The 25,834-nt window shown below is 39.4% G+C and overlaps 3 protein-coding genes across 9 annotated transcripts in view; 1 reads left to right on the top strand and 2 right to left on the bottom strand.

Annotated features, from left to right (window-relative positions):
• Positions 1-1,195: 1,195 nt before the first annotated feature.
• Positions 1,196-4,194, bottom strand: lrrc20 (leucine rich repeat containing 20). 2 transcript variants are annotated; one of them, XM_034119165.1, is made up of 5 exons: positions 4,106-4,194; positions 2,874-2,956; positions 2,477-2,626; positions 1,785-1,952; positions 1,196-1,699 (listed from the first exon to the last, which is right to left on the bottom strand). In XM_034119165.1, exons 2-5 carry the CDS (start codon positions 2,941-2,943, stop codon positions 1,575-1,577), a joined length of 513 nt encoding a protein of 170 aa, XP_033975056.1. In that variant the 5' UTR covers positions 2,944-2,956; positions 4,106-4,194; the 3' UTR covers positions 1,196-1,574. The 2 variants fall into 2 exon arrangements, with proteins under 2 accessions (XP_033975056.1, XP_033975054.1); XM_034119163.1 differs by having other exon boundaries at positions 2,874-2,962; positions 4,106-4,188.
• Positions 4,195-5,816: 1,622 nt separating this feature from the next.
• On the bottom strand, positions 5,817-9,462 carry ndr2 (nodal-related 2). The gene is made up of 3 exons (XM_034119159.1): positions 9,198-9,462; positions 6,819-7,606; positions 5,817-6,276 (listed from the first exon to the last, which is right to left on the bottom strand). The coding sequence occupies exons 1-3, from the start codon at positions 9,460-9,462 to the stop codon at positions 6,124-6,126; spliced, it is 1,206 nt and encodes a 401-aa protein (XP_033975050.1). The 3' UTR covers positions 5,817-6,123.
• Positions 9,463-11,062: 1,600 nt separating this feature from the next.
• pald1a (phosphatase domain containing paladin 1a) overlaps positions 11,063-25,834 on the top strand; it is a 56,657-nt gene continuing 41,885 nt past the window's right edge. The window contains exons 1-8 of one of the 6 annotated variants that reach the window (XM_034119156.1): positions 11,072-11,212; positions 14,643-14,688; positions 21,421-21,609; positions 21,797-21,899; positions 23,292-23,471; positions 23,910-24,074; positions 24,171-24,331; positions 24,890-24,965. In XM_034119156.1, coding sequence (XP_033975047.1) covers positions 21,434-21,609; positions 21,797-21,899; positions 23,292-23,471; positions 23,910-24,074; positions 24,171-24,331; positions 24,890-24,965 — 861 coding nt within the window. In that variant the 5' untranslated portion in view covers positions 11,072-11,212; positions 14,643-14,688; positions 21,421-21,433. Of the gene's footprint in view, positions 11,213-14,276; positions 14,689-16,914; positions 17,081-19,373; positions 19,497-21,420; positions 21,610-21,796; positions 21,900-23,291; positions 23,472-23,909; positions 24,075-24,170; positions 24,332-24,889; positions 24,966-25,834 lie in introns of those variants that run through there. The other 5 variants (XM_034119158.1, XM_034119155.1, XM_034119157.1 and 2 more) reach the window with 5 other exon arrangements.

Below are 25,834 nucleotides of genomic sequence, written 5' to 3'. Positions count from 1 at the left end.
TTAATTTAATTTTTTGTTTTAAATCAATTATGAATATAGTCTATAAGTATAGTTTATTTCCTCAATCAAGAGCTTATAATTTGAGACATTTTAACACATTTGTGTAACCAAAACCCACACAATCCAGTTCACAGAGAAGATGCCTCCTGCTTTAAGCATAATAAAACTCCATACTAAAGGACTGTAGTTCTCCTGGTGTAGCCTATAGATGATTAAAGCTCAGAGTCAGAGGGCAACATGAACAATACAAGGTCACAGCAGAGGAGTCACATGACGCTGTAATCCTCCCACCTTGCTAAATATTTCTCTTGGCTTGAAGAGTAGTCATCCTCTACTTGCATTAGAATATGTTTATTTAATTGTCTTGTATGCACTCATCACTGTATCCCTCTAATATCTTTACACTTCCTCCCTTATCCTTTTCTTTTGTGCCACAAACACTCAACACAGCGAGCCCAAACATCAGATTAAAGGTGATCCCGACTAGGCAGTGTTGCTATTTAAGGAATTCTTCAAAAGCCTAAGCAGAATACTTTAATACTGTGGATCAGGTCTGTCACCTGTAGCCTCTCTCAAAGATGGAGAGCTTGATCACTGTTTGTATCTACCTTTTCTTTTACCTTAAATCAAGTCTGCGTTGCCTCCTGCCTACAACTTGATACAATAGTGTCAGAATATTTGTATTGTCTCTTCAATTGATTTAGTTCTGTTTTATAAGTATAGATCCCTGTGAAGGAGACTACGGGGAGGAATGTATGAGCATGTTGTTGCTGTTTTCTTTATATCTCTACAAAGAGTGGAAATAGAAGTATTGTTATTTTGCCAAATGTATGCCTTTTTTTTTTTAAAAGACTAACTAGCTTCACAAAATGTGATGAGTTGTTTTGATTATTGTTATTATTTGTATTAAAGTATCAATCTATCTATCGTATATATTTTTATATCGTATGTGGATCATGTTTTGGACAGTTGGTTCCATAAAAATAAATATTGTACTGAATAATTCATCAGTTTTTACCATTCTTTTTTTTTTTTTTACTATTTTTGGAAATAATTGTAGTTTTATTTCAGGAAACAACTGCCAGATTTATCAAAATTAAGTTTTAAATCAGGGAACACTTCCGTGATTTAACAACATTCATAAGTCTCAGAATCTGTCATCAATTGCACAATCATAATCACAGTCTGTTTTCAGTGCATATTTTTAATTGAAAAAACCTTTTATACTATAAAAAGTAATAAATATGTCCTTATTTAGAAGTAAACATGACAAATGGTGTATAAATATGGATTGATTTCATCTCCAAACATCAACTCCAGGTCTTTGTAGCTCACAGAGGAAAAAAGTAAAGGCTTCTTGGTGTGGTCGCACTGATGAAGGTCAATCAAGGAGGACGCCATGTTTAATTACACATCTCCCTTTGTTTCCTGTAAACCCATTGTGCTATATTCAGATCAATTTCATCAAGTATAATGTTTTTCATCTCCAAAGCCCAACAAAGCATCCAAATGAGGAAGTTAAAAGGCACGCAGCATGCAGTCCATAGGTGAGTAAATATGATCTATGACATATTTTAGGATTCTGTTTCAACATTGTTCAGAGATTGCAGAGCTGACTGAGTGTTCGAGTCCAAAGGGTTTGACTTGACGTTCAGCCACTTCATTGCTGGCATGTTGGACAACTTCTCCACTGGTATTTCTGTGGGACAAAAAAACACGGATAAAACGTAAGCTCAAACCATTTAATAATTACACAACTCATGGCTTTAATATATTTGTATTACCTGTGATGCTGTTTCCCTCCAGGTTAATCCTCTCCAGTGTGGCTATTTCAGTAAGCTTATCAGGGAAGATGGAGAAGCTGTTATAAGCCAGATTGATGCTGGTCAAATGCTCCATCTTTAAAAAGGCGTCAGGCAGTTTGGAGATGATATTTCCTCGCAGGTCAAGTTCTGCAAAATATTTCAAGACACAAGTAAATGAAGGGGTTGCTTGTCTGATCTCCTGTCACAAAATGAAGACACTCAGTCAACATTTCTGAGGTTAACCAAAAAAATAACTCAGGGGTGAATTGCTATATCAAAATTTGATTCAACAACATGAATTCTTGCTAAGCTTGGACAACAACACTTTCTAGGATTTCAAGAATGCTTCCTGTTACATAAATAAAACGGGTAAGCTTAGGCTCGCTGCCTCTTTATTCCTAAAAAAGTTGCTACATAAAAAAAATAAAAAAAGTTACACAATAACACTGCAAAATGGTTTGAAAATTGATAACAACTTTAACTTTATTCGCAGGATAACTGCCTAACAGTAGCAATGTATATAAAGCTTTTAGAAATCATTTTCTGGAAGTTGTGAATAGATCCAGAATCTAAGAAGCAAAAATTACCCCCACCCGTCACCCATGAAAATATACAATCTTTTCTTGTAAATTGAATCCATGAATTAAATAGTTGTAGTGTATATCCATTACCTCTCAGTTGCGTGAAGTTTAAAAATAACTTGCTGGAAATGGACTTCATCTCATTTTCAGCCAGTAAGACAACGCGGATGTTGTCTGAGACGCTCTTCAGGACCCTGAACACACCATCGGGGAATGTAATGAGCTTGCAGTTTGACAGGTCTGCAGAGAAGAAGAAGATGATTGTGAGAGTACGACACATTTACACAGCAGAGCCAGGAGGATGGTAACAATCTATAATTTACACACACTATGGGGTTCAACGTTTTTGAAGCAGACAAATCTAAACCTCTGTCACCACCTGCTGGTGAAAATCCAAAATAGGCATCCACTCAAATTGGGAATCAAAGCTGTTCATTTAACCAGCATAAAGACTGAGTGAGAGAAAGAGATATGTTAGGAGTCTTACCCAATGTGTCACCGCCATCCTCCACGATTGCATTAACCCTCCGGGCCACATTTGCGACTGCTTCAGCCATTCTTCTGCCGTAACTGTTCCTGAAGGAAATCATGCAACATTACACTTGCACATACTTTATGCATTGGATGTATGATGGACAAATTATGATTACAGTAACTAATAATGACAGTTTATCATTCCAAATGAATCCAGCTTCATGCAGTTACATTAAGCGAGTATTATGATAGTGTCTTTATGGGATATTAATCACATGATATGTGACAGAATAAGAAATGTAGATAGATAGATAGATAGTACTTTATTGATCCCAAATTGGGAAATTGTAGCCCTATTTCATCATGTCCATTTATCACTGTAGAATCTATTAACACATGAAAGTAAGTCAAAATCCTTTACTCTGAGAACATATTTTCTGTAAATCTACAATAATATTTCCTGAGAGCGATATATCATGCATGTAGCAATACAATAATGCAAACGTACCCTTCATTGTACAAGCCTTTTAAAAAAAAAATATATATAATTCTGAGGTTTTCAAAAAGTGAAGTAAAGTTGATTAGAATAAATTGCATAGCATTACCAACTAATACACTAATTCAGAGGTAAAGACTGTATTCACGTAAAGTGACTACTACAGTGTAAACATGCTCACAGGGCACACAAGAATTAAGTATTATAGTATCATCACAAATTATATTTTAAGTACTAAGAATATACATTTACATTAGGCTTACCTTAACCCATGATAATATCACGTTTTATTGTAGTGTGAAATGTGTAACTTAAGCTGTCAGATACATTTAGGAGGGTACAAACGTAGATTCTTGCCCACAAACTGTAGTAGAGTAGAAGTAATGTAAACCAAGTAAACCTCGAAAGTGTACTTAACTACAGAATATAACACAATACAAGTGAACCCTATGACATCTAATGAAAAAGCAGTATCTACTAGTCAGTGTAGTAGTTATACAAATGTAATGAAGATAGAAAGTATCCCGAACATGAAATACTTAAAAAGGAAGTATTTTCATATGACGTTAGTTAACGTTAGATAACCTTTAAATTAACTTATGGCTGAATAATGCTACAATCTTTGGCAAACTGGACCTAGTCATGCACTACCGGACTGTGCGGAATGCAACTACAATCTGTTTAGTTCAAATCACATAGTTTGTTTCATTTCTCGTTCATTAAAGCCACACCAGGAAGAAGCCACTTACCCAGACTAGAAGAGCTACTGTTACTGAGCCTGGCAGCTGCCTCAGCTAGCTAGCGTTATCCACAGCAGCTAGCCCTCAGTCTAATTTGGTGAGTGTGTATTTTTAGCCCCGCAGAGGGCAATTCACCTGGATGTTGCGCTATACGCTGGAAAAAGCTTTTATAAACCAAACCTCATATAGTGACGTTAAAAACACATTGTAAAAGGCATTGTTGCTTTGACTTAACGTTAGTAACGTAAGGAATTTGCTAGGCTACTAGCAAACAGCCGGCAAGTAAATACTTTATTCATGAGTGTCAGTGCTGCTCTAATAGGGTGCAGCAGACATGTAGGCTGAGGCATGACTGTAAATGCTGACAAAATAAGCAATACATTAGAGCAATAACTCTGCTCAATTGCAGTCGTGGATATGAACTCAGTAGACCACATTGTTTTACGTACTTTACGTTAGATTTATTTTAAAGTATTCTACTTGAGAATTTCCAGTTTCTGTTTGTAGCTGATACTACGCCCACGTATACCGGTAGGCCTACTCCTACATTCAAAGTCAAGTCAAACTTTGTAAGATACATTGTATCTTGTAGATTTAATTAAAAATTTAGTTACCAGTTACTTGAGGGATTTAGATGAAATATAAGAATAGTTGGATCCCTCTGTGAAATCCAGCAGTAAACATAATTGAAAAAATATTAAAGTTAAACCACTATTAGCATGACATTGACACATTTTTGCTACATAGTGATGCATCAAAACGAAGTCTGTAATTAAATAATATAACATAATTGAAAATAGGTTACATTCTTGCTACTTTAACACAAACAAAAATTCAAGATTATTACTTCCACCAATTATGAATTAGGATTAGGCCTAGTAATACCTATAAATAGTCATTATTACATTTTTTAGTTGGCCAATATTGCTATATTGTTGTCACTTGTCACCATATTGAAAGAAAATCCTGCTTTTTTTTTATCAGAATATTTTAGATTGAGGCATAACATGAAGACAATGCATTAAAACTGAATTACAATTTTTCCTGAGATTAGGAAGATTAAGAAGAATATAAAGGTAAATGTTGTCTTACCTCTGAATCCAGGTCAACTATTCCCAGGTTAGACCCCTGTTATTGTCATCATGACTCTGGCAAATTCCTGGTAAGTCAGTGTGTTTCCAAAGGATTTGAATACAATGTGCTCATTGGCTTTGGATGAATGGTTCAACATTCTAACCACTTAAAGCCACTTTACAGTATTTGCTGGAAATCCCTCTCCTATACAATGCCGTATTTTGCATGGCTATGACTTGCTGTTGATGACTGAAAAAACTCTAATACTAGAAATATCAACCTCTTCCGGAGTATGCATTAACACATAGTAGTGACAGGTTAAAATAGCAGTGATGACAGGTATTGTTGATATCGGGCACCTCTGAGAAAGCCGTGCTTTTATACTATGATATTGTATACTAAAACATGATTTTTTTTCACAATACGTAAGAAATATATATTTTTCTACAAAACCCCTTTCTTCACTTAACAAATGAAGCAAGTTATGTCTGAAAAAGCAACCGAACAAAATACATAATCCATGTGCAAAATGTACATAAATACAATTTCTTTAATATTTACAATAAATATACATTAATTTTTAGTTACACAAATGGTAGTGTACAATAAAAACAGTGCTGACATATTTAACTACATTGCCATTTCATGTTTACATTGAGGAAATTGATAAGGGAAATACAATTGTATATTACATTGTAACATCTGCACACAGCTGGAAGGCTGTATACTATTGAGTTTTTATTTCGGCACATCTTAAAATGAAAATGTTCCCCTTACAAACCAGAGCTCACATCACAAATTAAAATCCCTTATCTGCACATTGATCAGCTACAATCTTACAGTGCACTGTGACAAATATCAAAGAGCTTTTTCCTTCTAGCTAAGTGTTTTCTTTCGTTTTGAGACATTGTTCGTTCAGCTTCACAGGTCATGTTCACAGGTGGTTGTGGCTCTCACTGGCAGCCACATTCTTCCACGATCATGTCTTCATGGTGTCGAAGGAGCATTTCTCCATTTTCATAGTACAGCATGCTTAATGGGCTCATTTTGGTCGGGGCACAGCAGGGGGATCCCACTTTGTCAGGGTAGTAATGTTTCAGTAAACTCTGGAAAAAGAAAAAGAAAACACGATTTAAATATATTATTCTGGTCTCAAAATAATGAATTTAACTTCATAAAGATACTAACTAATCGTTTTTATTCAGTTTAATTGTTCAGGTTTATGCCTGTGAGGGTTTTGTGATAGCAGCTATCATTGTATAAATTCCTTTTTATGACTGCAACTAATGGTTGTTTCTATTGTTAATTAAAACCAGAAAATGTTGCAGCTCATCTTTTTTTTAAATCTTACTGACGATACTGATCCCTTAATGTTTTCTTTTCTTGTAGTCTAAAGCCTAATGCTGCACTTATTTCTTGTCAGATTTACTGTTAATGTGACCTTCCAAACAGTAAAACCAGTTCCCCTTGATCTATCAGTTATCATTACAAACACTGTAGGGCATCTAAGGGACATTTTCTGGGTGATCCAGTATCTCCCATTTCAGGTCCCAAAAGGGGGAACATGTCAAAACAAGCAGTACACATCAATGTAAATCTGAGTCTAAGACAATGAATGAGTAATATTCATGGTAACACCAGCACTCACCTGCATGTAAGCATGATTTGTTGGATTCAGGTGTTCTCCCAGGGGACCAGGGCAGGGACCCTCACAGCGGTAGGCATTATATCGTTTAGGAAAAACAATCCAGGACCCCCAGCCAATTTCATTAAAGTCTACATGCATTTCCACTCTGCGACAGAGAGATTTTTCACTCCCTCTTTTGGACGCCTGCAGGCTTCTCACAGACTGTTCTCTCTGGCCCCGCTTGCTCCTGCGCCTCTTTGGCCGGCCGGCCCTTTTGATTTCAGCAGGGGACAAGAACTTGGATTGTTCAGCTGTGTGACGTAAGCTCGCTTTGGCCTTCGGGTTTTCACCAGAGCCAGTTTGTGAGAATATGACCAACAGGGCCCGGTCACTCACGTCTGGCTCTCTTTTCAGGCTTGCCACAAACCCAGGCACATCAGGAAGCGTCAGGCCTCTCTTTGTTTTTACCACTCTCCTTCTTCTCAACACTCTTCTGTTTCGACTTTTCACTGCTGCTGATTTTTGCCTCAGCCAGCTCAAGAGAGGTTTTGTAATGTTGAACACTTTCCAGTTCTGTGATGAAGTGACCAGTGATGATTCAGAGAGCAGGCCCACCAGCTGCTGCTCCTGGCAGCTTGTGTGAGAATGGCACGCCTTGCCATGCTTGTGATAGACCTCCACCGTGATGTTGGAGGCATTCTGTTGCCGAGGAAGCCGGATCCTCAGCTCTGCCGCCTGAATCTGCTTGTCAGATAGAAGCGGATGGAGGTCAAAGGTCGCAACCCAGCACTTCTCCCTGAATGTCAAACCTGATGTACAAAAAAAGAGAGAAAGATTTGCATAATTATCATAAAGTCATCATTAGCAGACTTTATACAACAATCCCACCGTCATTTGACAACACACAAATGAATGTGCCAGTGTGCAAGTCCACCTGTTGAAGATATAAAATACAACACCGGCACGTTTCATGATCAACGTTTTGAACTATTAAATGCTATATTTAAATAAAGGGTAGTGATTATCTCCTTCAGTTTAAGTATTTATAATAACTCAGGAAATCTGTTTTTAAATTGGTCTATTTATACCAACTTAACAGATCAACTGCAGCATTTCTTTTGAAAATAATCAAATGAATACATATTTTCCTAAACTGTTAATTCCAAGGTAGCCATCTTTGGTATTTAATTTAGTAGTTAATCTATTTTAATAGAGTAATAGATTAGATTAGATCAGATCAGATTTACTTTATTGATCCCATTTTGGGAAATTGTTTGAAACTATAATATCCCTTGTTATATAAGCAGTTTGGAATAAAAGGATTTTGCATTACTTTCATTAAATTTAATTGCCAATGCAAAATTATTATCTATCAGTTTCTATAATAACTGCATTGTGGCCATTAATTACGGGATGTTATTCTATTTCTATATACCAATCTAACTCTTTTGTTTTGCAAAGTGAGTTGTAGGGAGAATAGCAAATGCTGAGTTTAATTCCCCTTGATAACCTGTAGCATGACCTCGTGATTAATGCGTGTATTGATCGAGATTCAGCTAATCAAAGCTGCTTCTTAAAAATGTATCCAGTCATTGTTCTGCTGGAGGAGAACATGTCCTGCGCCCTCATCTGTAATGGGGCTCATTGTGATTCAATGAACAGGTGTGGTTCAAATTAATCTAAAGGATCAAAGCATTTTAAACATTTAACTTGTGTATTGTCCAGTGCATTGGCCAATTTAGCTAGACTGTTGATCAAAAGTGCCAACCACTTTCATTCATCCACTCAAACCAAACCCCGAGCCGAAACCAATCATTTAACACATCCCTGGCTCTTCTGGCTTCTGCATATCCTCAGTCAAACAAATAGGTAATAACTCTAACACCTAGCAGCGATGTGAAATTAGATTCAGCAGCAGGGAGGGCTGTCCTCTGTTGGCTGCCTGTGCCATTAAATCCCGAGCTCTAATCTAATCAAGCCAAGTGTGAAAAAAGAACTGAGGGAAGTTGTTGATTTGACTTAACAAGAGATTTGTATAGGGGGATGTCTGGCGAGATATCTAATCAACATCACCTATTTAAGAAAAAAGAGGTTTGCTTTGAGAATTAGACAGAAAACCGGCCTTTTCACACGCTGATCCCTGCATGGTTATTCACCCCCCGAGTGGGATGTGGATTGAAAGCCTCAGAGGTCGTCTGGCTCGCAGCTTTGACAGGACAAACCTTGAGCCAAAAAACACTAACATCCAGAGCGTCTTTAAGTAGCCTAATATAAGAAACATCTGATTTCTACCACATATAGGCCTACAAAACCCTAGGAAACTAATGTTGTGTCTACATTACCTATCATTTTATCTCCCTGATCCATGTTATGCCTGCACAATAATCAACCAAATCTTACTTTTAGCCATCACACTCTTCACGGTGTCCGCTTGCTTTGCTGCGTCTTGCTCCATAATATCCAAAGGCCTGGAAAAGTTAGCCTTGAAATTCCTGTAGAGATGCATCATGTAGGTTGGCAGGTGAAACCCGGTTGATCTATCCGTGAGGGGAAAACGCTCCAAAGGCTGCAAAAAAACGTCATCTCTGTTTGTTGGAATCCCCTGAGCCAGCAGCACCAGCAGAGATGCGTGCAGCGCCACGGCCAGAGCTCCCAATGAATGCATGGTTTGCGCCGGTTAATGACAAATTCCTCTACTCGGAGATTAGGGGTGTCTTATATACCCTCACCCACCCCCTTTCATGTTTAACAAGTAGCTGAGAACATTAAAGGAAATTGACATGCGTCCTCAAGACTTGTTACCTGACAGCTCATCATCCATTCTGTTGGTAATGAGGTGCCTGGGTGCGTGTTTACAAGGAGAGGGGCTCTTTGTTTGCCCCATGTTATTTGGGCTTCTGCAGCCTGATTCCCCATCCTTGGATTAATTGTTTCAGCTATTTGCCTTACACTAATTGTTAGGCTTTCCCATAGTGTAATGTAGTCTACTGCAATACCGTCTGAAATGGACTATGCCAGAGAACGATTGGGCTGTTATGAGACAGATTAATGAAACATCACGAACATTAATACATTTTCAGGTACAATATGACCTTGTGAAAAAGTAAAGAAATAGAGACAGCAGTATATTTATAATGTACATACAACAAGCCTATGGGGGAAAGGGTTATACTTTTAGGTAACATGACCACCATTGTACAATGTACATCACTTTATTTCTCTATCATATTCTAATTTACCGAGGCTTTACTAGCCCTTGCAGTATGCTAATATTGGAACACTGCATTGGTTTGAACAGAAATGGGAAGTAAGTACCTTTACTCAAGTACAATGTTGAGGTATTTATACCTAACTTGAGTATTTCCATGTTATGCTACTTTGTACTTCTAGTCCCCAATCAGAGGTAAATCTTGTACTTTTACTCCACTACATATATTTTGTAACTTTAGTTACTTTACAGATTGGGATTAATGATATGAAATATAGTCAACTCTTAAATCAGACTTTAGTTACATCTGGAGTAAATTCACCAGCTACCCTGCAGTATACAAAGCCATTAAAACTAGCTGCACCTTTACCAGCTTTGATAACACTCTAATGCATCAATAATTATAATCAAAACATATAATATATTATTCTGAAATTGACCAATCTGCAGAATGAGTACTTTTACTTTTGGTACTTTAAGTATATTGTGATGCTAATATACTTTTGTACTTTCACCTGAATAACATTTTGATTGCAGGACTTTTACTTGGATCAGAGTATTCCTGCACTCAGGTAGTTCTACTTTTACTTAAGTACAAGATCTGAGTACTTCTCCCACCTCTGGGTTTAAAGTGTCAATAAGGAATTTGGGTACCATAACTTGCTTTTTGTATGAATAATGATATGAAAGTACAAAACACCATTATAATAACTTCCTTGTTAAGTTTTAAGTAAATCATTGTTATTTTGCATAATAACATTAAATTATAATGTTTTGCTACCTTTATTTATCCTAAGCCCACTTAAAACCATCTATTTTTTATATTTTATAGAACTAAAAGAAATACCAGTCTTTTTTACCATATTTTTTTATTTCATGTCTTTACAATAAAGTCTCCTAAAAGGTCGTTATTAGTGACATTTCTACGTTTTAGGAGTGTATTATTTTGGTTAGTGAGACTCAGAGCATCCAAGGATGACCGCAGACTGCGCATGCGCTGTCCCTTCTAGTATCCACATAGCGAAATCCTTTTCCTCGTAAATTTTCCGAGAAAGGACCAAAAAAAAAAATCATTGGATGTTGTTTTTTTCAGTAGTATAAACAGACAGACGTGCAGCTCGGTTACTTCATCTACCCCGGACAAATACTGAAAACATGTTGTCTTAAAAGCCAGACGCATTTTTTTTAACCACCGTGTGCTGAAATGGTGAGTAGCTTAAAGGTTTACGGCTTGTTGCAAGAGCCACGGCAGCCGAAAAGTTAACATTCATTAATAGGAGTTAACATTTGTGCATGCTAGGACTCTCACGGTTTGTTTATACCTTTGTTTATTGTGTTATATTTAGTGAATATTTGCAGCTGAGCACTTTGCTAAGCGAAGAGTATCTTGAGAAGTGTTTGTGTGGTTGATGGGGCATACATGTGCTTGGCACCCCCCACCCTCCATGCCTGTATTGTGCTCTGCATCTTGCCAATGATTTGTTCCCAGGAAGTTATCAATGATACAACGTTGGATCATCTATAACCCTCCATTTGGATCTTATATCAGGCATACTCAGAGACACACACATTTTTTTAGATAAAAGTGTGGATATGTTTTTATTTTATTTTCAAACACACATTTCCTCACCAATGTGATGTATACAAAGTTTGGGTATGCACCACATAACTATACTTGACCTTTGTTATTTGTAAAACATTCACAACCTAGTGCAAGCTATATGAATTTACCACTAATAATAAGGAATTTTATGGCAGCTTTTTATAAAACTGCCAAAACAATGTATAACATTTGGCTATGCATGTTGATCCCAAACATGATTTTAAATGCTCAAAATATACAAAATAATAGCCAACAGATATGTTGTTATCAGCTCATTGGCAGAAAAATATAAGATAAGATGGACCTTTATTTATCCCCTTGGGAATCTCAAAAGCACGTTTAGTGTGAATTTTCTTTGAATGCAATGCCAAAAAGGTATATTCTTCTTTGAATATGTTCTGTCACTGCAAAAATAATGCCTATAGACTTGGTCAAAGTTCATAACAAGTACCAAGACAGCCTCCCGTAAGGTGTTATGTGGAATATGAAAAGTCCACAGCACACAGTTAGACAAAACAGTATCTTCTTTGATGTATTGTAGTCCCGGCTGTTGTTTGGTTTAGCCTGTGCAGCTGGAATCTCTTCTGTTCATATCACCTTACCTCACATCCTGGGGGAAGACAGAAACTGGTTCTTGTCAACCCAGAGTAGAGATCAACCCGGGAACATCACACTTAATCAAGAGTGAGGGCATGACACTGAATGAATGATGAATGGACACCTGGATCATAAATGATTGAGCTATTCATGTTTGGCTTAACGATAAGAGGCTTAACTTAAAAAGATTTCCTGGTATGGCTTATCTTTTATTAAACTATTCATGGGCAGTTGTTTGGGAATATTCAGAATCAGAATCAGATACAGGTTTATTACCAGGTAGGTTGACGCGTACGAGGAATTTGATTTGGTATTGTGGTGCATACATACAAGTAAAACAAAAATGTAAAACACAGATAGAAAACTATTTTCCACTGAAAGCGGAGGTTAAGTCAGATTTTGGTTTTTTTCAGTCATGTTTAAACAGCAAATATAAAACATGTTTTTTCTTTTTAAAGTCCCATACAATTATTATAGTCTAAACTGTCAAACACCTATTTAGAATTGAAGTAGTTGTCATGAAATAAGGCTAACATCTGCGACAGGAGAAATCTTGTTTTCTGTGTGCAATGGAAAAGTTTTACCACAAGGTGTCATATTTGGTTGTTGCACTCGAGTGGATATGTAATATCCCCAAATTGTGTTTCTTTGGGTGATCTCATTGTCATTTCATCTTCCCAGGAGCATTAGTGATGGTGGTGTACTTAAACTTGTCCCTACAAATATAATCGAAAATAACATTAAAAAAAATCGCAATGTAACATTGATTTTCAAACTACTGCTAGCAGCTGAACTATAGCCGAGGTGAAATATTTTCCTTATATCCTTCCTTCCTGTTACTTTTACAAGGCTTTCAGCAAATTGGCTTTTTTTGGGGTGAGACAGACACCAGACCTGAGAAAAGATTAAGATAAGACAGGTGATATTAGCGGTATGCTCTTTTTTCCATTGAGGACATTAAGCAGAAAGGAAGTGTTTCATAATCTGTCACAGAACATCCTTTTCCTGCAAATCTGCTTTATCGCCATCTAATAAAAAAAAACGGAAGGAAATAATAGGTTAGACTAAGATGATGTGTCACTTTGGAGCTTTATTTAATATCATTTTAAATATGTGTTGACATCTACTAGACTGCTTCTTGTCTCTTGATATTTGATTTTGATCTCACAAAATCCCACTAGAAAGGGCCAGTTTATGATTTCTCATTTTCCGGATTGATTGATTCATGTTCTGCCGTTTGTGGGCCATGGGAGGGGTTCGTTTCACATTCATCGTGTTGCAAGAACATCAGAGACTTGGTGTGCGCTTCTGCAGCAGGAAGGAAGGAACAGGTGTGGCAGCTGTAGATTTAACATCCATATCTCAAAAAACCACTCACAAATCAAGATTCAAGATTCAAAATGCGCTTCATTTGGACGTTATCGTGTGGCAGAATGTTGATTGCACATTCTTTTGTTAGAACATATTCTCACAGGCAGCCAGTCAGACGATAAGATCGGTTTTCTGTTGACTTATTTTGATTCATAGTTGTTGTGATGTTCAGATTTTTGTGTGTTTTTCTTGCTTAATGCAACCCACAGGATGAAACGGGACACTTATTGCATGATGGGATGGTCTCACCTCAGGGTTGCGACTACAAGAGACAGAGCACACAGCCCTTTGCAGCTGAACCTCAAGCTTAAATCGAAGTGTTTGCCCAGCTGTAAGCCTGTTTGCCTTCAACATTGCATGTGTTAACCGCTAATGAATGGAGTAATTAGAGCATCGTAGTGAATTAGGCTTACGTGATGTCATCTGTGTGCAGTTGTTACTGATTGTCAGCCTGCTGGTAGCTCTACATTACATCAGTGATGGTCAACTGCTGCAGCTGATTGTAATAATTTCAATAAGTGAACGTTTAATTTATGTGTTTGAGACGGTTGTTAAAAGGTCTGCCATGTGTGGGAGGCATTGTGTTGCCAGGAGGCTCCGGTAGTGATTGGATGGTGAAATGCATGATGAGTAAGCCTCTGTGGGTCCGCCCCCACATCCTCTTTACACACACACAGTTGCACACACAAATACTGGCATGCGTGACAGCATCTCATGCACAGGGGATGCAGGCAAAAAAAAGTTACTCAAAAAAACAAGGGTGCCTGCCATCACCGCTCTAAATCTCTGCAGACATAGAGCTGTGTCCCCCCCTCCTCTGGCTTCTCTGCAGACTGTCTAGGATCTGTCCTCACTGGACACGTTCACTGACTCGCTCTTTAGGGACGCCTTTTATGTTTCGAGACAGCCGCCTGCTGTAGTGTGATCAACGGGAAGAAACAGACTGCCTCAGATCAGAGAGAGCGATGCCAGCAGGGATGTCTGACTGAGGCTGGTGCCTGCCAGAGAGCTGTTATTTTAGTTTATTTTTAACCCACTATTTCTGTCTTTTAACTGTGTTCCTCAGAGACTTGAGCATCTTTTGGATGGTGGACTGATCAGCTGAATGTCAGGTATAGTTGTGATACTTCTCTGTGGATCGTGGTTGCTATTACTTGGACTGAAATGTAAACTGCTACCATATGCAATTTAAAAAAAGGATCTAAATCCATGAAGGAATATCAAAGCTACTTTCCTCTTTGCAGAGAGGTATCCTTTCATTTAGCACTAGTTCCACCAGTAACACTAGTCATGTTTGATGTCCACAGAGCTACATGGATTACATTCTTATGGCATGTGATGCCTGCTCTCTCCTCTGAAGTGTTTACCGGCTCTCATTCCTTTACAAGAGGACCAGCGCTTGTTTGACAGGATTCTGGCTTCCAACGCCGACATAGAAAATGCTTCTGCTGAGTCGGGATGTGTTTGCGCATACAGAAGTTTGCCTCTTCAGTCTGAGTGAAACATATATACTAAAATGTGTGTACAATCTGTCCAGGGAAAGGTTCTCTGAGGCAGTGACTAATAAAATATGCTGTCAGTCGGTGGGTGGTGCTGACAGAATATTGTGGTCAAGACGTTGGGGTTACAAAAAAATGTAAGCCACAGTACTTCAGCCTTGAAATCATAGGGGGGATAAAATTGCCAACTTGGAAGAAATAAATTACAGGCTGGGTTTTAAAAATAGATTTGCACACCCCTTTTAGTAGCTCAATGTCAAGCTGTGATGAAAGCAAGAATGTAGAAGGCTAAAGGTTATTCATGTGATTTATCTCCTATTCACTGCAGTAGAATGGTTTGTTTTTGTGTCACTCACAGTCCCAGTAGCTGCTTTTACTCTGGGAAAAAATTGCTTTTCAGTCAAATGTTTTCAAGTCAGTGTGTGCGATTTGTTTATCTGGACTATCTTTCTCTCAGTGTGAAAGCTATTTGTGTGTAGTTTGATCAGATTTGGAAATTGCATCCTTGAACAATGCATCACATGGCTTCCTTTTTGTCACAATCTCCTTTTGAACAGACTGTTGGGCGATTTATTTTTGGAGAGAAAAAACAAACATCAGAGCTCTAAGTTGACACACATTCACAATGAGGTCTTTGGAACAGTTGAAGGAAAACAATAAAAGATTTTCTGCAGAGGAAGAACTGAGCTCATATCCGCGCCGCACTGATATATAGCTCAGGAACTAGCAATGTCCTGTGGAATCACGCCTGCATGTAACCCTTAACCTCATTGGTGGAATATGTGTACAGCTGCAGGGAGGAAGTTTCAGAGAGTACAACTAAGCATTTCCTATCAAGGTGTGCTGACACTTCCTCGCTCTGGGTTGTGTGACTGGGCTTTATTGAATGGTTTGGTGGTTCAGTATCCTGTGATGAGTGAGAAACTGAGACATTGTGTCATTGTTATAAATAAGACAAGGATTGGATTACACCAAACCTTGTATTGGCGTTTATTAGATTAGGTTCTTGAGTAACGCCGAACAGTCTTGCATAGGCAGTTTTCCGAAGCAACATAAGCTGATGTTTCTTATGTTGAATGCATTTAATTCTGTCCTTTTTTTTAAATGCGGTTTTGTGCAGCCAGCAGGCTTTCAGACTTTAACATTGGCAGACTGATCAAGTGGCTACAGTGGAGACCAGAAAAACCCAGGAGCCTTGAATAAGATGAGCAAAGTTGCCAAGGAAATTGCATTGGATTTGGACTTCATTTGTGGTCCTTGCGGCCACGCTTGTGAATCTCTCCTCCATCTTGATATTGGAGGATGTGTTGAAAGATCGCCTGGGCAAAGTGATACCCATCTCCCTTGAACCCCTGCATCTCTTGTGAATGAAGAGTGCTCTGCATCCTTCCTCGGGGCCACCAACAGATGCATCCTGCAGCTGCACGCTCCTTCCTGTCTGCTCTCAGGCCCTTTTGTCTGAAGACGTTGCTAAAGCAAAGTTGGGACACCGGCAGAATTTAAATAGGGCAGCCCTGAATAGAGCAAAGCTGGCTGGCTGGCTGGCAGGAGGTTTCAGTTTCCATGGTTGTTCTTTTCCCTGTGCAATCAGTGAATTTAAATATTAGTGCACTTGAATTGCTTCGACCAGCTGGGGCTTGGCTATCAGAAAAAAGCAAAGTTGAACTCAAGATCGGCTTGTTTTAGTTTGGTCCAGTTTCTCTTGTCGTTTTATTGGCTTCACATGCAGTGCGACACTTCTGTTGTTGACATGTGGAGTAAACAGCGTCTCTGATGAGTTGCCTTGATTGGATCTCCAGTAGGATGTTTATGACTGAGGGCTATTTCTACTCAGGCCTCCGCCCCGGCTGCCCGCCCGCCCGTTCACTAGAGCACGCCTGCCCATGCTGAAATCAGTGTTGCTGACAGGCTGAGCTTGGGTGAAGCAGAAACTTCCTGAGTGTGTGTGTGTGTGTGTGTGTGTGCCATGGCCACGGCCACGCAGCAGAGGTGACAGGCTGTTAAGGTAAGTCCGAGGAGGGTTTTTCTAATAGATCAGTTTCATTGAGCAAGCTACTGTGTGTGCTGCAGCATTTTCTTTGTATGTTAAACCAAACCTTCTGTCAGGATGTTTCAGCTTTGTTTAACTCTTACAAAGAGAACTACCACATGTGTTCAGAAATGGGAAGCTCTGGAGTGGATGAGGAGAATGGGAGAGTTTGAGTGTTTATAGCCTTCGACCGAGCCACATGAGCATGCATATTACCATGCATGACTGTGGTGGTGGCCGGGTAAAGGAAACCTACTGATTAAATGTCCTTAAAGTGACAGAGGGATACATAAGGAACGCACAGACTCTAAGCTCTGTTTTCAGTACAAATAGGAAGTCAACGAGACACAGAAGTAATCTTTTATCTATAATGTTTCATTGTATACATAAACATGATACAACTGTTCATGATTGATACTTTTAAATCAGATCAGTTTTATTTTAATAGCTCAAAATGACACATTATTTTCTTAGGGCTTTACTGTCTGTATAGCATACAACACCCCCATCATTAGACTCTTGGTAAATTGAATAAGGAGAAACTACCCAAAAATACTATTTTAAAGAGGAAAAAGGAAAGAAACCTCAGGAAAAGCAATCCCTCCCAGAAAAACAGTTTTGCCCTCTCCTTTTGCAGAGGGTTAACAAACTAAGTTTAGTGGATAAATGTGTCTTAATTCACATTTTCTTTTTACTGATTTTTTTGTTGTTGGAGGATCTGTCTGATCTGGTTGAAAGTTAACTAAGGCGCCGTTTACACGAGGAGAAAACTGCTTGTATCTGCATAGTTTCGCGTGCGTATAGCCCTATTATTTACACGAGGCCGATAGAAACTGACCCCACAAACGATAACGGGTCCCAAGGTGGATAGATTTGCAAACGAAACGCTCTGGGGGGTCAACCGAGTCCGTGTAATCACCTCTATACGAATATTTCCTGAAAAAATTGCGATAGCCCCACCTCTCCCCACCTCTCCTGCTCACTGCTGAAGCAACTATCAAAAATAGCTGTGTTAATCAAACGCACAAGGGGTTCTTGAATGAAATAATATTATAAAAGGCAAACCAGAATTGTTAACGCCCAATATACTCCTTAAACAAAATAAACAGAGTCAGATTTCATGCATTGATCCATTATATTGACAAAGGTGCGATCTCACCCGGTGTTTGTAGATGTAGGTGTTTCTCTTTCTGAGCCGTCCTCTCCACAGAGACGTGCTTCTTGGGGTCGATGCAATATCCACAGATTCGGTTTCTTTCAGTTAACTTCCCCGTTGCATTTATCCATATGCTGAGGAAATGACTATATCCCGCTGAATACCAGCAATCGCCACACACTTCCTCCTGTCAGTAGCTACTGCTAGTGCTACTGCTACTGACCATGCTACAGATATTAGTGCAAAAAATATACAGCTCCTCTACCACAACCATCCGCAACAAGTGGACATGGAGAATTACATGAACTACATGTTGCTAAATACACCGCGGGGCATGAACAGAAGGGTAGCCATGGCAACATTGCGGCGGAGGCTGCTGGGCTGCTCTTCTTCGCTACTTTTGGTGTATTTTGGCGGAAGTTACAGCGCCACTTACAGTCCCGGCATATGTACTACAGCGTTTCCAGCGGTCTCGTTTGAACAGACACGTTAAATGAAACGAATGCATGTGAACGGAAGACTTTTTTGAATACGCATACTGTGCATAAACGCAAACGTTCCCGTGTGAGCGGGGCCTAAATGACAGTCAGATTTTTATGAGGGAAAACAGATGAACTATATATTTTTGTTGAAGCTATAAGTTGCAAAAAACAGTAAGAAATGACACATGTTCTCGTCATCACATGTTCTGACCGTTCAAGGTAACATCTTGGAAACCTTTTGAGAAGCTGTAAACAGTGAATGTTTGGTATTTTTGTTTGATAAATGATAGATCTTCTGTTGACAGTTTAATAGTGATCATTCCTTTGTACTGCTTCGCTGTACAGTACAAGAGTCAACTGTGTCGTCTTTGCGCGCAGCCTGTCCCTGTGGAAGGGAGCTGAACTTTGGCCATCTGGCAGCCAGATGTACCACTACTTCCTTTGGTCCCCCTGGTAGAGACTTGAGGCTCTTGCATGAATGTATACCCAACATCAGATGGGAAGGAGGACGAGGAGGACGCTGTCTGAGAGCTGCAACTCCTGAAGTTTTTGCCCAATGCCAAGCGACTGGGCACTTTGAGCTCCCACAAGGGGTGTTTCCCACCGACTGGGGGTGGGCAAAAGGGCTTCAAAAGAGAAAGATTTATTTTTGAATGTGATGCCAACTGCTCACACACTTTTTCTCACACACCATGGCGGAAAACAAGCAGCAAAGAAAAGGATCTGGGAGTACAGATCGCTCTTCATCTCACACGTAAGATGTCAAATTTAAATGGATTGTGGCGGTGTGAAAGATAATTTTGGTGTTGTTTTTCTTCGGGAAGTCGCACAATCTTTGGCAAACAGAGATGCGTCTGGTATGTGGCGAGGACTCAAATAGATTTGGGCAGCTTCAGGGAGCACGGTATCCTCGAAAACTTTCCTTTTATGGGAATTGGTTAGAGATTCTACCTCTTTTTACACTGGGCTTTTTTACTCTGCAGTTATTAGTAAGGTTGTTTTTTTAAAACCATGCCTGACAAAGTAACAAGCAAATTAATACGTTGTAGCCTGTTGTGAGGAGAGAAGAGAATCTGTAGCGATTCAATAGGTCTGTGAGTGCAAGGTTGACCTGCCCACTCAGCTCCAGACGCAACAAAGAGGAGAGGAGCGGTGACTCACCCGGCACTTCTCTCCACTGAGCCTCTCTGCACAATGAGAGTCCGCTCTATTCAAAGCCGGAGATCTCACAGAGGTGCTTTGAGGCTCTCTGTCGCATCAAATACATTTTGATGTTGGATTGATTCTGAGCTTTTGGTCTGCAGCGTTACAGTATCTGTGAGTTCGTGTTGGGTGACATACAGTACTGTGTTTTCCTGTGTATTCCTTCTGTGTCTTCCTCTGTTTGTTTGCCCTGTGGCTGTAGGTTCCTGAGCAGCTACATGTTATAAGTGATGTTGAGGAGCAGTGTTACTTACTGATTGCTAGCTTGCCGGAAGAGTCGTTTGTTTATCTGCAGAGCTCCCTGCAAAGCTCATTGTTTATTCAGAGGAGAGGAGGATTGCTTGAAGTCTGTGGCTGGCTCGCGTGGGGGTCTGAGTGCTCAGTATCAAGCTGTATGATTAAAATAAAAATACTGTCACACTCAACTCCAATCCCAAGGGTCTATAATGGAGTTGGTGAGATATTAAATGAATGATGGTTGAAATTTGAGTGCTGACGACCTTAAATGGGGATCATGAGTCATTGGATTAATGTCTACATGTTCTATATTTCTCTAAAGACTCACAAAACGACTCATTTTTGATATTTTTTTAATTGCGCAATTAACATGTATATGATGTCACATGACCTAAACTCTTCGTCAGATATAAAAGCATCACTTGGGTCCAGTTTGATTGTGTAGAAAACAATATTTCAACATCTGGATAAGATACCTGTGTGCTTACACATTTCAAACCTCATGAATGTGCATCATGAATGCAACAATATATATTTTTAAAGGACAATATATAATATTTGTTATCGCTCATTTACTGAGACAGACTTAGACGAGAAGATTGATACCACTCATGTCTGACCACTGAATATGAAGCTATTTGTTAGCTTAGCTTAGCTCAGACTGTAAACAGGGTAAGAGCTAGTCTTGCTCTGTCTAAATATAAAACAAATCTGCCTACTGACACCTCAGCTCCTTAAAAGGTCACTCAAAATATATATGTTTTAATCTGTAGAATGGTTGAAGTCATACAATTTACGTTTTTCCTCTTTATAACAACTTAAGCTAACCGGCTGCTAGCTGTAGCTTCATATTAAGACTACAGATATGAAAGTGATTTAGTGTATCACTATTACCCAAATTATTGTGGACCGACAGATGGATGGACATGGACTGTTTCAAACCTTAAAATGGAAAAGAAAACTGTATTTCACTTGAAAACGTGTAAAAATGTACCTCCTCCATTATGCTGTAACAATGTAAATGTCCTCTGTGGGAGTAAAAAAGGTATTCTGATTCTAATATTTAAAAAAAAATTAAATATCAGTGGCAAATCAATGCTTTAAATAATTTCAGTGTGAGACATGTGATTGTCGTCACTCCCCAAATATACTGTATGTGTTGCCTCTGTGTGCGGGGGTTTTCTGTGTGTGAATGTGTTAGCTTCCTGTTTCTGAGTCCGCTGCGATGTCATTCACAGCTGCTTGTGGAGCATGGGTACAACTGCCAGCGCCGCACCACAGCCTGTTTCTCCAATTGAGTGTGTCCATGGCAACGGGATGGCCGACAGCAGGCAGTCTCTTAGCATGAGCCCCTTTCAGACAGTCAACATCCACAACAACAAGGCCAAGTCCATTATCACCAACAAAGTCGCACCTGTCGTCATCACGTAAGTCCCTCCCCGAATCCGCGTTGTCACAATTGGGTGTTAATCCTCTTTGATCACTGTGGAGACATCCCCCTGTGTTTGCCCCCGTTATCATCTCATTTGTCAATCCGGGCCTGGCAAATAGTAGCTTATAATTGAATTGACCTCTATTTACCATCCAGACCTGCTGTTGTTTGCTGTTTTACAGGTATAATTGCAGACAGGAATTTCAGATTCACAATGAGATCATCAAGACCAACTACAAACTGGGCCGGATATCAGCCGCTCTGCCCGAGCACTACCTGGTGCAGGTAAGGACAATTTTTACCACCCTGTTTCTGAAAGCGAAGATGTGGAGTCATCTCACTTGTCTTTGCGTCTGCTCTTTTCACATTCGCATGTCCAAATTGCAGAGTGGCACAGGACAATTGTCATGCGCTGTTTTATGATCAGGGGCAGCCATTGATACAGGAATTTTGTCACCCTGCTATCAGGGCTTTGATCTGCTCTGTCACCTCTGCTGTGTCTGTTCAGGCATGAAGTGTTTTGTCACCATTAGTCCACCGCTTCTGTTTACATGCGTATTTAGTGTGTTGGCCAGTGGTTACATCAGTAGGACCATGTCTGCATTGATTGGACATGTTTTCTTATCTGTCTTGCTACACAGGAAAATATGTTTTCCTGTAAGAAATAAATATGGCTATTAAAAAAATAAAATAATAATAATTCATATCGAATCCCTTATCAACCCTTTTAAGTCATGTTTTCTTTGTGGGAAAGCAATACATTTTTATTTTTACATAGTCTTGAGTGATTGCTCTTTTTAAAATGTCTCTATCTATAGTCGATATGGTGGTTAAGTAGAACAAAACATTAGAAATAATATTTGTTCTACTTAACCACCATATCGACTATAGATATCAAAGATGTCTTTTATCACTATTCACTTAATATTGTGCTATAGAGTAATATTTAAGCAAAGGGCTTATTGTTCCATTTTTATTTTTCAAATACCCTCCTGCATGCATATTTTAATGCAATACCCTATTGCATTAAAATATATTGCATTTTGTAAGTAGTCATTTTGTGGTCTGTCTCTTTCAAGAAAGTGGCACAAGTAACTGTGAATGGAAGATTCAAATATAGGATTATTTGCCAGCACTTCTTTACCAATCCAGCCATTTAACCAACCTGCAACAGGATCCAAAAGCAGACGGGCTATTCAAAACCCAGTTATCAGTGATGTGTATTTGTGTTTATTCAGTTATGGCAACCTTGAGAATATTTGAATTGCTAGCACCTATGAATCATTACTTTATTCTTGACACCAACAACAACTCAAGCTGAAGTCAATATTTTGAGGGATTGTGACCTACTAATCTCTCAGAGATGCAGGCGACAGGGCGGAGGTTTAACCTGTTGAGACAACAGAGTAACCGGACTGTGTCTGATTTGTTATTTGCCAACAAAGAAAAGAAGGAAATAGATTTTGGCCACTTGTTGTTGTTTTCAGTTTGTGTAAAGGGTGGAGAGGATGTAAGTCGTTTTCTCAAGTAAACACTATTTTCAGATTTATCCAACCACTTAAGTGTTGACATATTTGCTCTGCAGGATTTACAAATGCTAGTGCATACTCGAGTGGAAGCTGGAGAAATGTTGTGTATGAGTCATGTGCTAAGATGAAAAATGCATTGCTTTTCCAGGGGGAGTATTTCATGGTCCAGGATGTGTTCAGCAAGGCAGATGTCCTCAATACCACGGGCAGCTACGGAGCGCCCAACTTCCGCCAAGTCAAGGGATCCTACCCTCTGTACGGGATGGGTCAGCCCAGCGTGAACGGCTTCAAACAAGTTCTCCAGAGACTGCAGGCGCAAGGACACGAGGTCACTGTTGTTTTTCTTTTATAAACACAATAACAGCCGGGCAAGCTCACATTAATTTGTTGACTGGTAGATTTTATGCCCTTAATTCTCCTGAGTCGGTGCCTGTGTAGCTCTGCCTGGCCTTATTTTGAGTCATGTTGTCAGTAAATATTTGAGGAGTCAAGTGCTCAGTGGAGCCTGTGGCTGAACTGCAGACCTGAGCAAACAGAAAGTTGCGGTGATGTGTACCAGTGGAAAATGAATCTCCGCTTACAGCAGCTACAAAACTCACTATAATTAATTAAAATGGACAGAAATGATACGTCAGACTTCCCTAACTCCTGACCTATGTGCTGCGTGTCAGTGTATGGCCACTGATTGTTTCCAGTTGCTTTTGGAAGTGTTGCATTTTAGAAAGCCTTTATTTGATCTTTATCGTGTTGGGCTTTTTTCAAACAGGAGGTTATATTCTTCTGTGTAAGAGAAGAGCCGGTGGTTTTCCTGCACAAGGAAGACAACTTTGTGCCATACACCCCCAGGAGGAAGGAAAACCTGCACGAGAACCTCCATGGCTTGGAAAAGGAAGAGCTGGTGGAGAGCCTGGAGCTCACTATCAGGAAGGAGGTGACTACATACTCAGCATCTGCATGAGTTTTTTTTTTTGGCAACAAAACAGTTTATAGCAGTATTAAAAACAGCCCTCTCTCCATTCCTTTACAGCTCCACGACTTCTCCCAGCTCAACGAAAACATCTTCTACGTGTACAACGACATCGAGTACTTTAAAGACGAGCCGCAGGAGATCTCCATCATGAGCGAGGAGGACATCCATGTGACGGAAGAGGTCTATAAGAGGCCCATGTTCACCATGCCGACCTACAGGTTGTTTACATTGTTCCTTTATTGGCCCTTAGCTCCTCCGCTCACCCGTCAGTTCAAATGTGTGTGGCTGCCTGCAGTAGAATATACAGGGCGGTTTATAAATAGCGCCGCTTGTTTGTGCAGAGGCTGGTTGCCCTTCTTTTTCGGAAGAAAGGGGGGCGGTGAAAAAAGTTAAAGAATGCAGCATCCTGTTTGCAATCAGATTTGTAGCATCAGCTTTATTAAGATATCTACAGCTGCACATATTTCCAGAGCAAGAGAATATATAATCCCCCAAGGAGAGCGACTTGTTGCAGTCCAAAGAAAACAGCAGGATGTTTTATTATACATAGTTTAAATTGCAGGTGGTGTATATTTCAAAGGGAACTTTAATGATTTCGATCTCTCCCATCATCCCTTGTGGATTGTGAAATGAAGTTTCCCGTACGATTTGTGAGCACTAAATGAGGGAGCTCAGCTGTTGATTCTTACTTTAGGTCGGATGTGCTGTGTGTTATGGCCTACACAAGGGCAATATTGACACAACACAGGCGCAGGTTACAATCTGTTGTGTTGCAGGTACTACAGATTACCACTACCAATGGAGGGAGCCCCTTTGGAAGAAGACTTTGACGCGTTTGTTAACATACTCAGGGTAAGATCGCGTAAAAACGTCAATCATGATACACCAATTAAAACATCCTTTTTTGGTCCTGCTCCTCTTGAGAGGTTCTTGTTTTGATGTGCCATTAAAGTAATTTATGACTGGAATATTGGAGAGCATCTGGAATTTCTCACTGAGGTAAGGAGGTCGTCACAGTTTCTTTTTTGAATCCACATAAATCCTTTTGAATCTGGCCTCTCTGTGTCATTAATCACCAATAGCTGTGATAGGTAATACAACAATGGCAGAAAACCTGCAGTATGGTCATCCGCTCTGTCTGGTTTCCATCCTGCGCTACACTCACACAGGATGTTCCTTTTCGTTTTCTTTTGCCCTTTTTTGGACTCCCTGGCAGCAGCCGGTCCACTTCCCTGTGGTTGGAAAGTGGCTCCTTTTTTAAACCAGTGTTTGGATCAGAGCTTCACTGAGTGGCCTTATTTTTCCTTTTACTTGTCCTTCTAGAAGGTTTTATGTTGAAAGATTTCTGGCATGGCAATCCTTCACATGTATTTTGTATATTATTATTATTATCTCATCAATTATAACTTTAAGGATGTTCCCTCACTATTTTGGTGGTTTAAACAGACTTTTAATTTAGACATACCTGAACTCTTACATTTCCATTGTATTGCGTAGCATTGATTTTGTGACATTTACACCTCAGGAGAAAAACTACGCTAAATTTGGCTATGTTAATAATTTGGCCTTTTTCTTTTTTTTATGTCCCTTTTTGGCGTTATGCCGACTTTCTTTCTCTCTTTTTTTATTTCTTTCTTCATGTCCCTTTAGGGGCTCCGTAATGTTCTTTTCAATTACTCTGTGTAGCAGGTTATATGTAACCATTTGGTCCTAAAAACGTC

Source organism: Trematomus bernacchii, unplaced genomic scaffold (assembly GCF_902827165.1).
Source record: "Trematomus bernacchii unplaced genomic scaffold, fTreBer1.1, whole genome shotgun sequence".
Taxonomy (NCBI): Eukaryota; Metazoa; Chordata; class Actinopteri; order Perciformes; family Nototheniidae; genus Trematomus; species Trematomus bernacchii.
The sequence above is the reverse complement of the archived record's forward strand: the minus strand, read 5'-3'. Positions and strand labels throughout refer to the sequence as shown.

Coding starts and splice junctions, on each gene's coding strand:
- lrrc20 (XM_034119165.1), bottom strand. CDS start 2,943: ATGGCTGAAGCAGTCGCAAATGTGGCCCGGAGGGTTAATGCAATCGTG. Junction 1,953..2,476: donor AAACTTCACGCAACTGAGAG/GTAATGGATATA, acceptor AATATTTTGCAG/AACTTGACCTGCGAGGAAAT. Junction 1,700..1,784: donor GGAGGGAAACAGCATCACAG/GTAATACAAATA, acceptor TTTGTCCCACAG/AAATACCAGTGGAGAAGTTG.
- ndr2 (XM_034119159.1), bottom strand. CDS start 9,462: ATGCATTCATTGGGAGCTCTGGCCGTGGCGCTGCACGCATCTCTGCTG. Junction 7,607..9,197: donor GAAGAGTGTGATGGCTAAAA/GTAAGATTTGGT, acceptor TTTGTACATCAG/GTTTGACATTCAGGGAGAAG. Junction 6,277..6,818: donor CAAATCATGCTTACATGCAG/GTGAGTGCTGGT, acceptor TTCTTTTTCCAG/AGTTTACTGAAACATTACTA.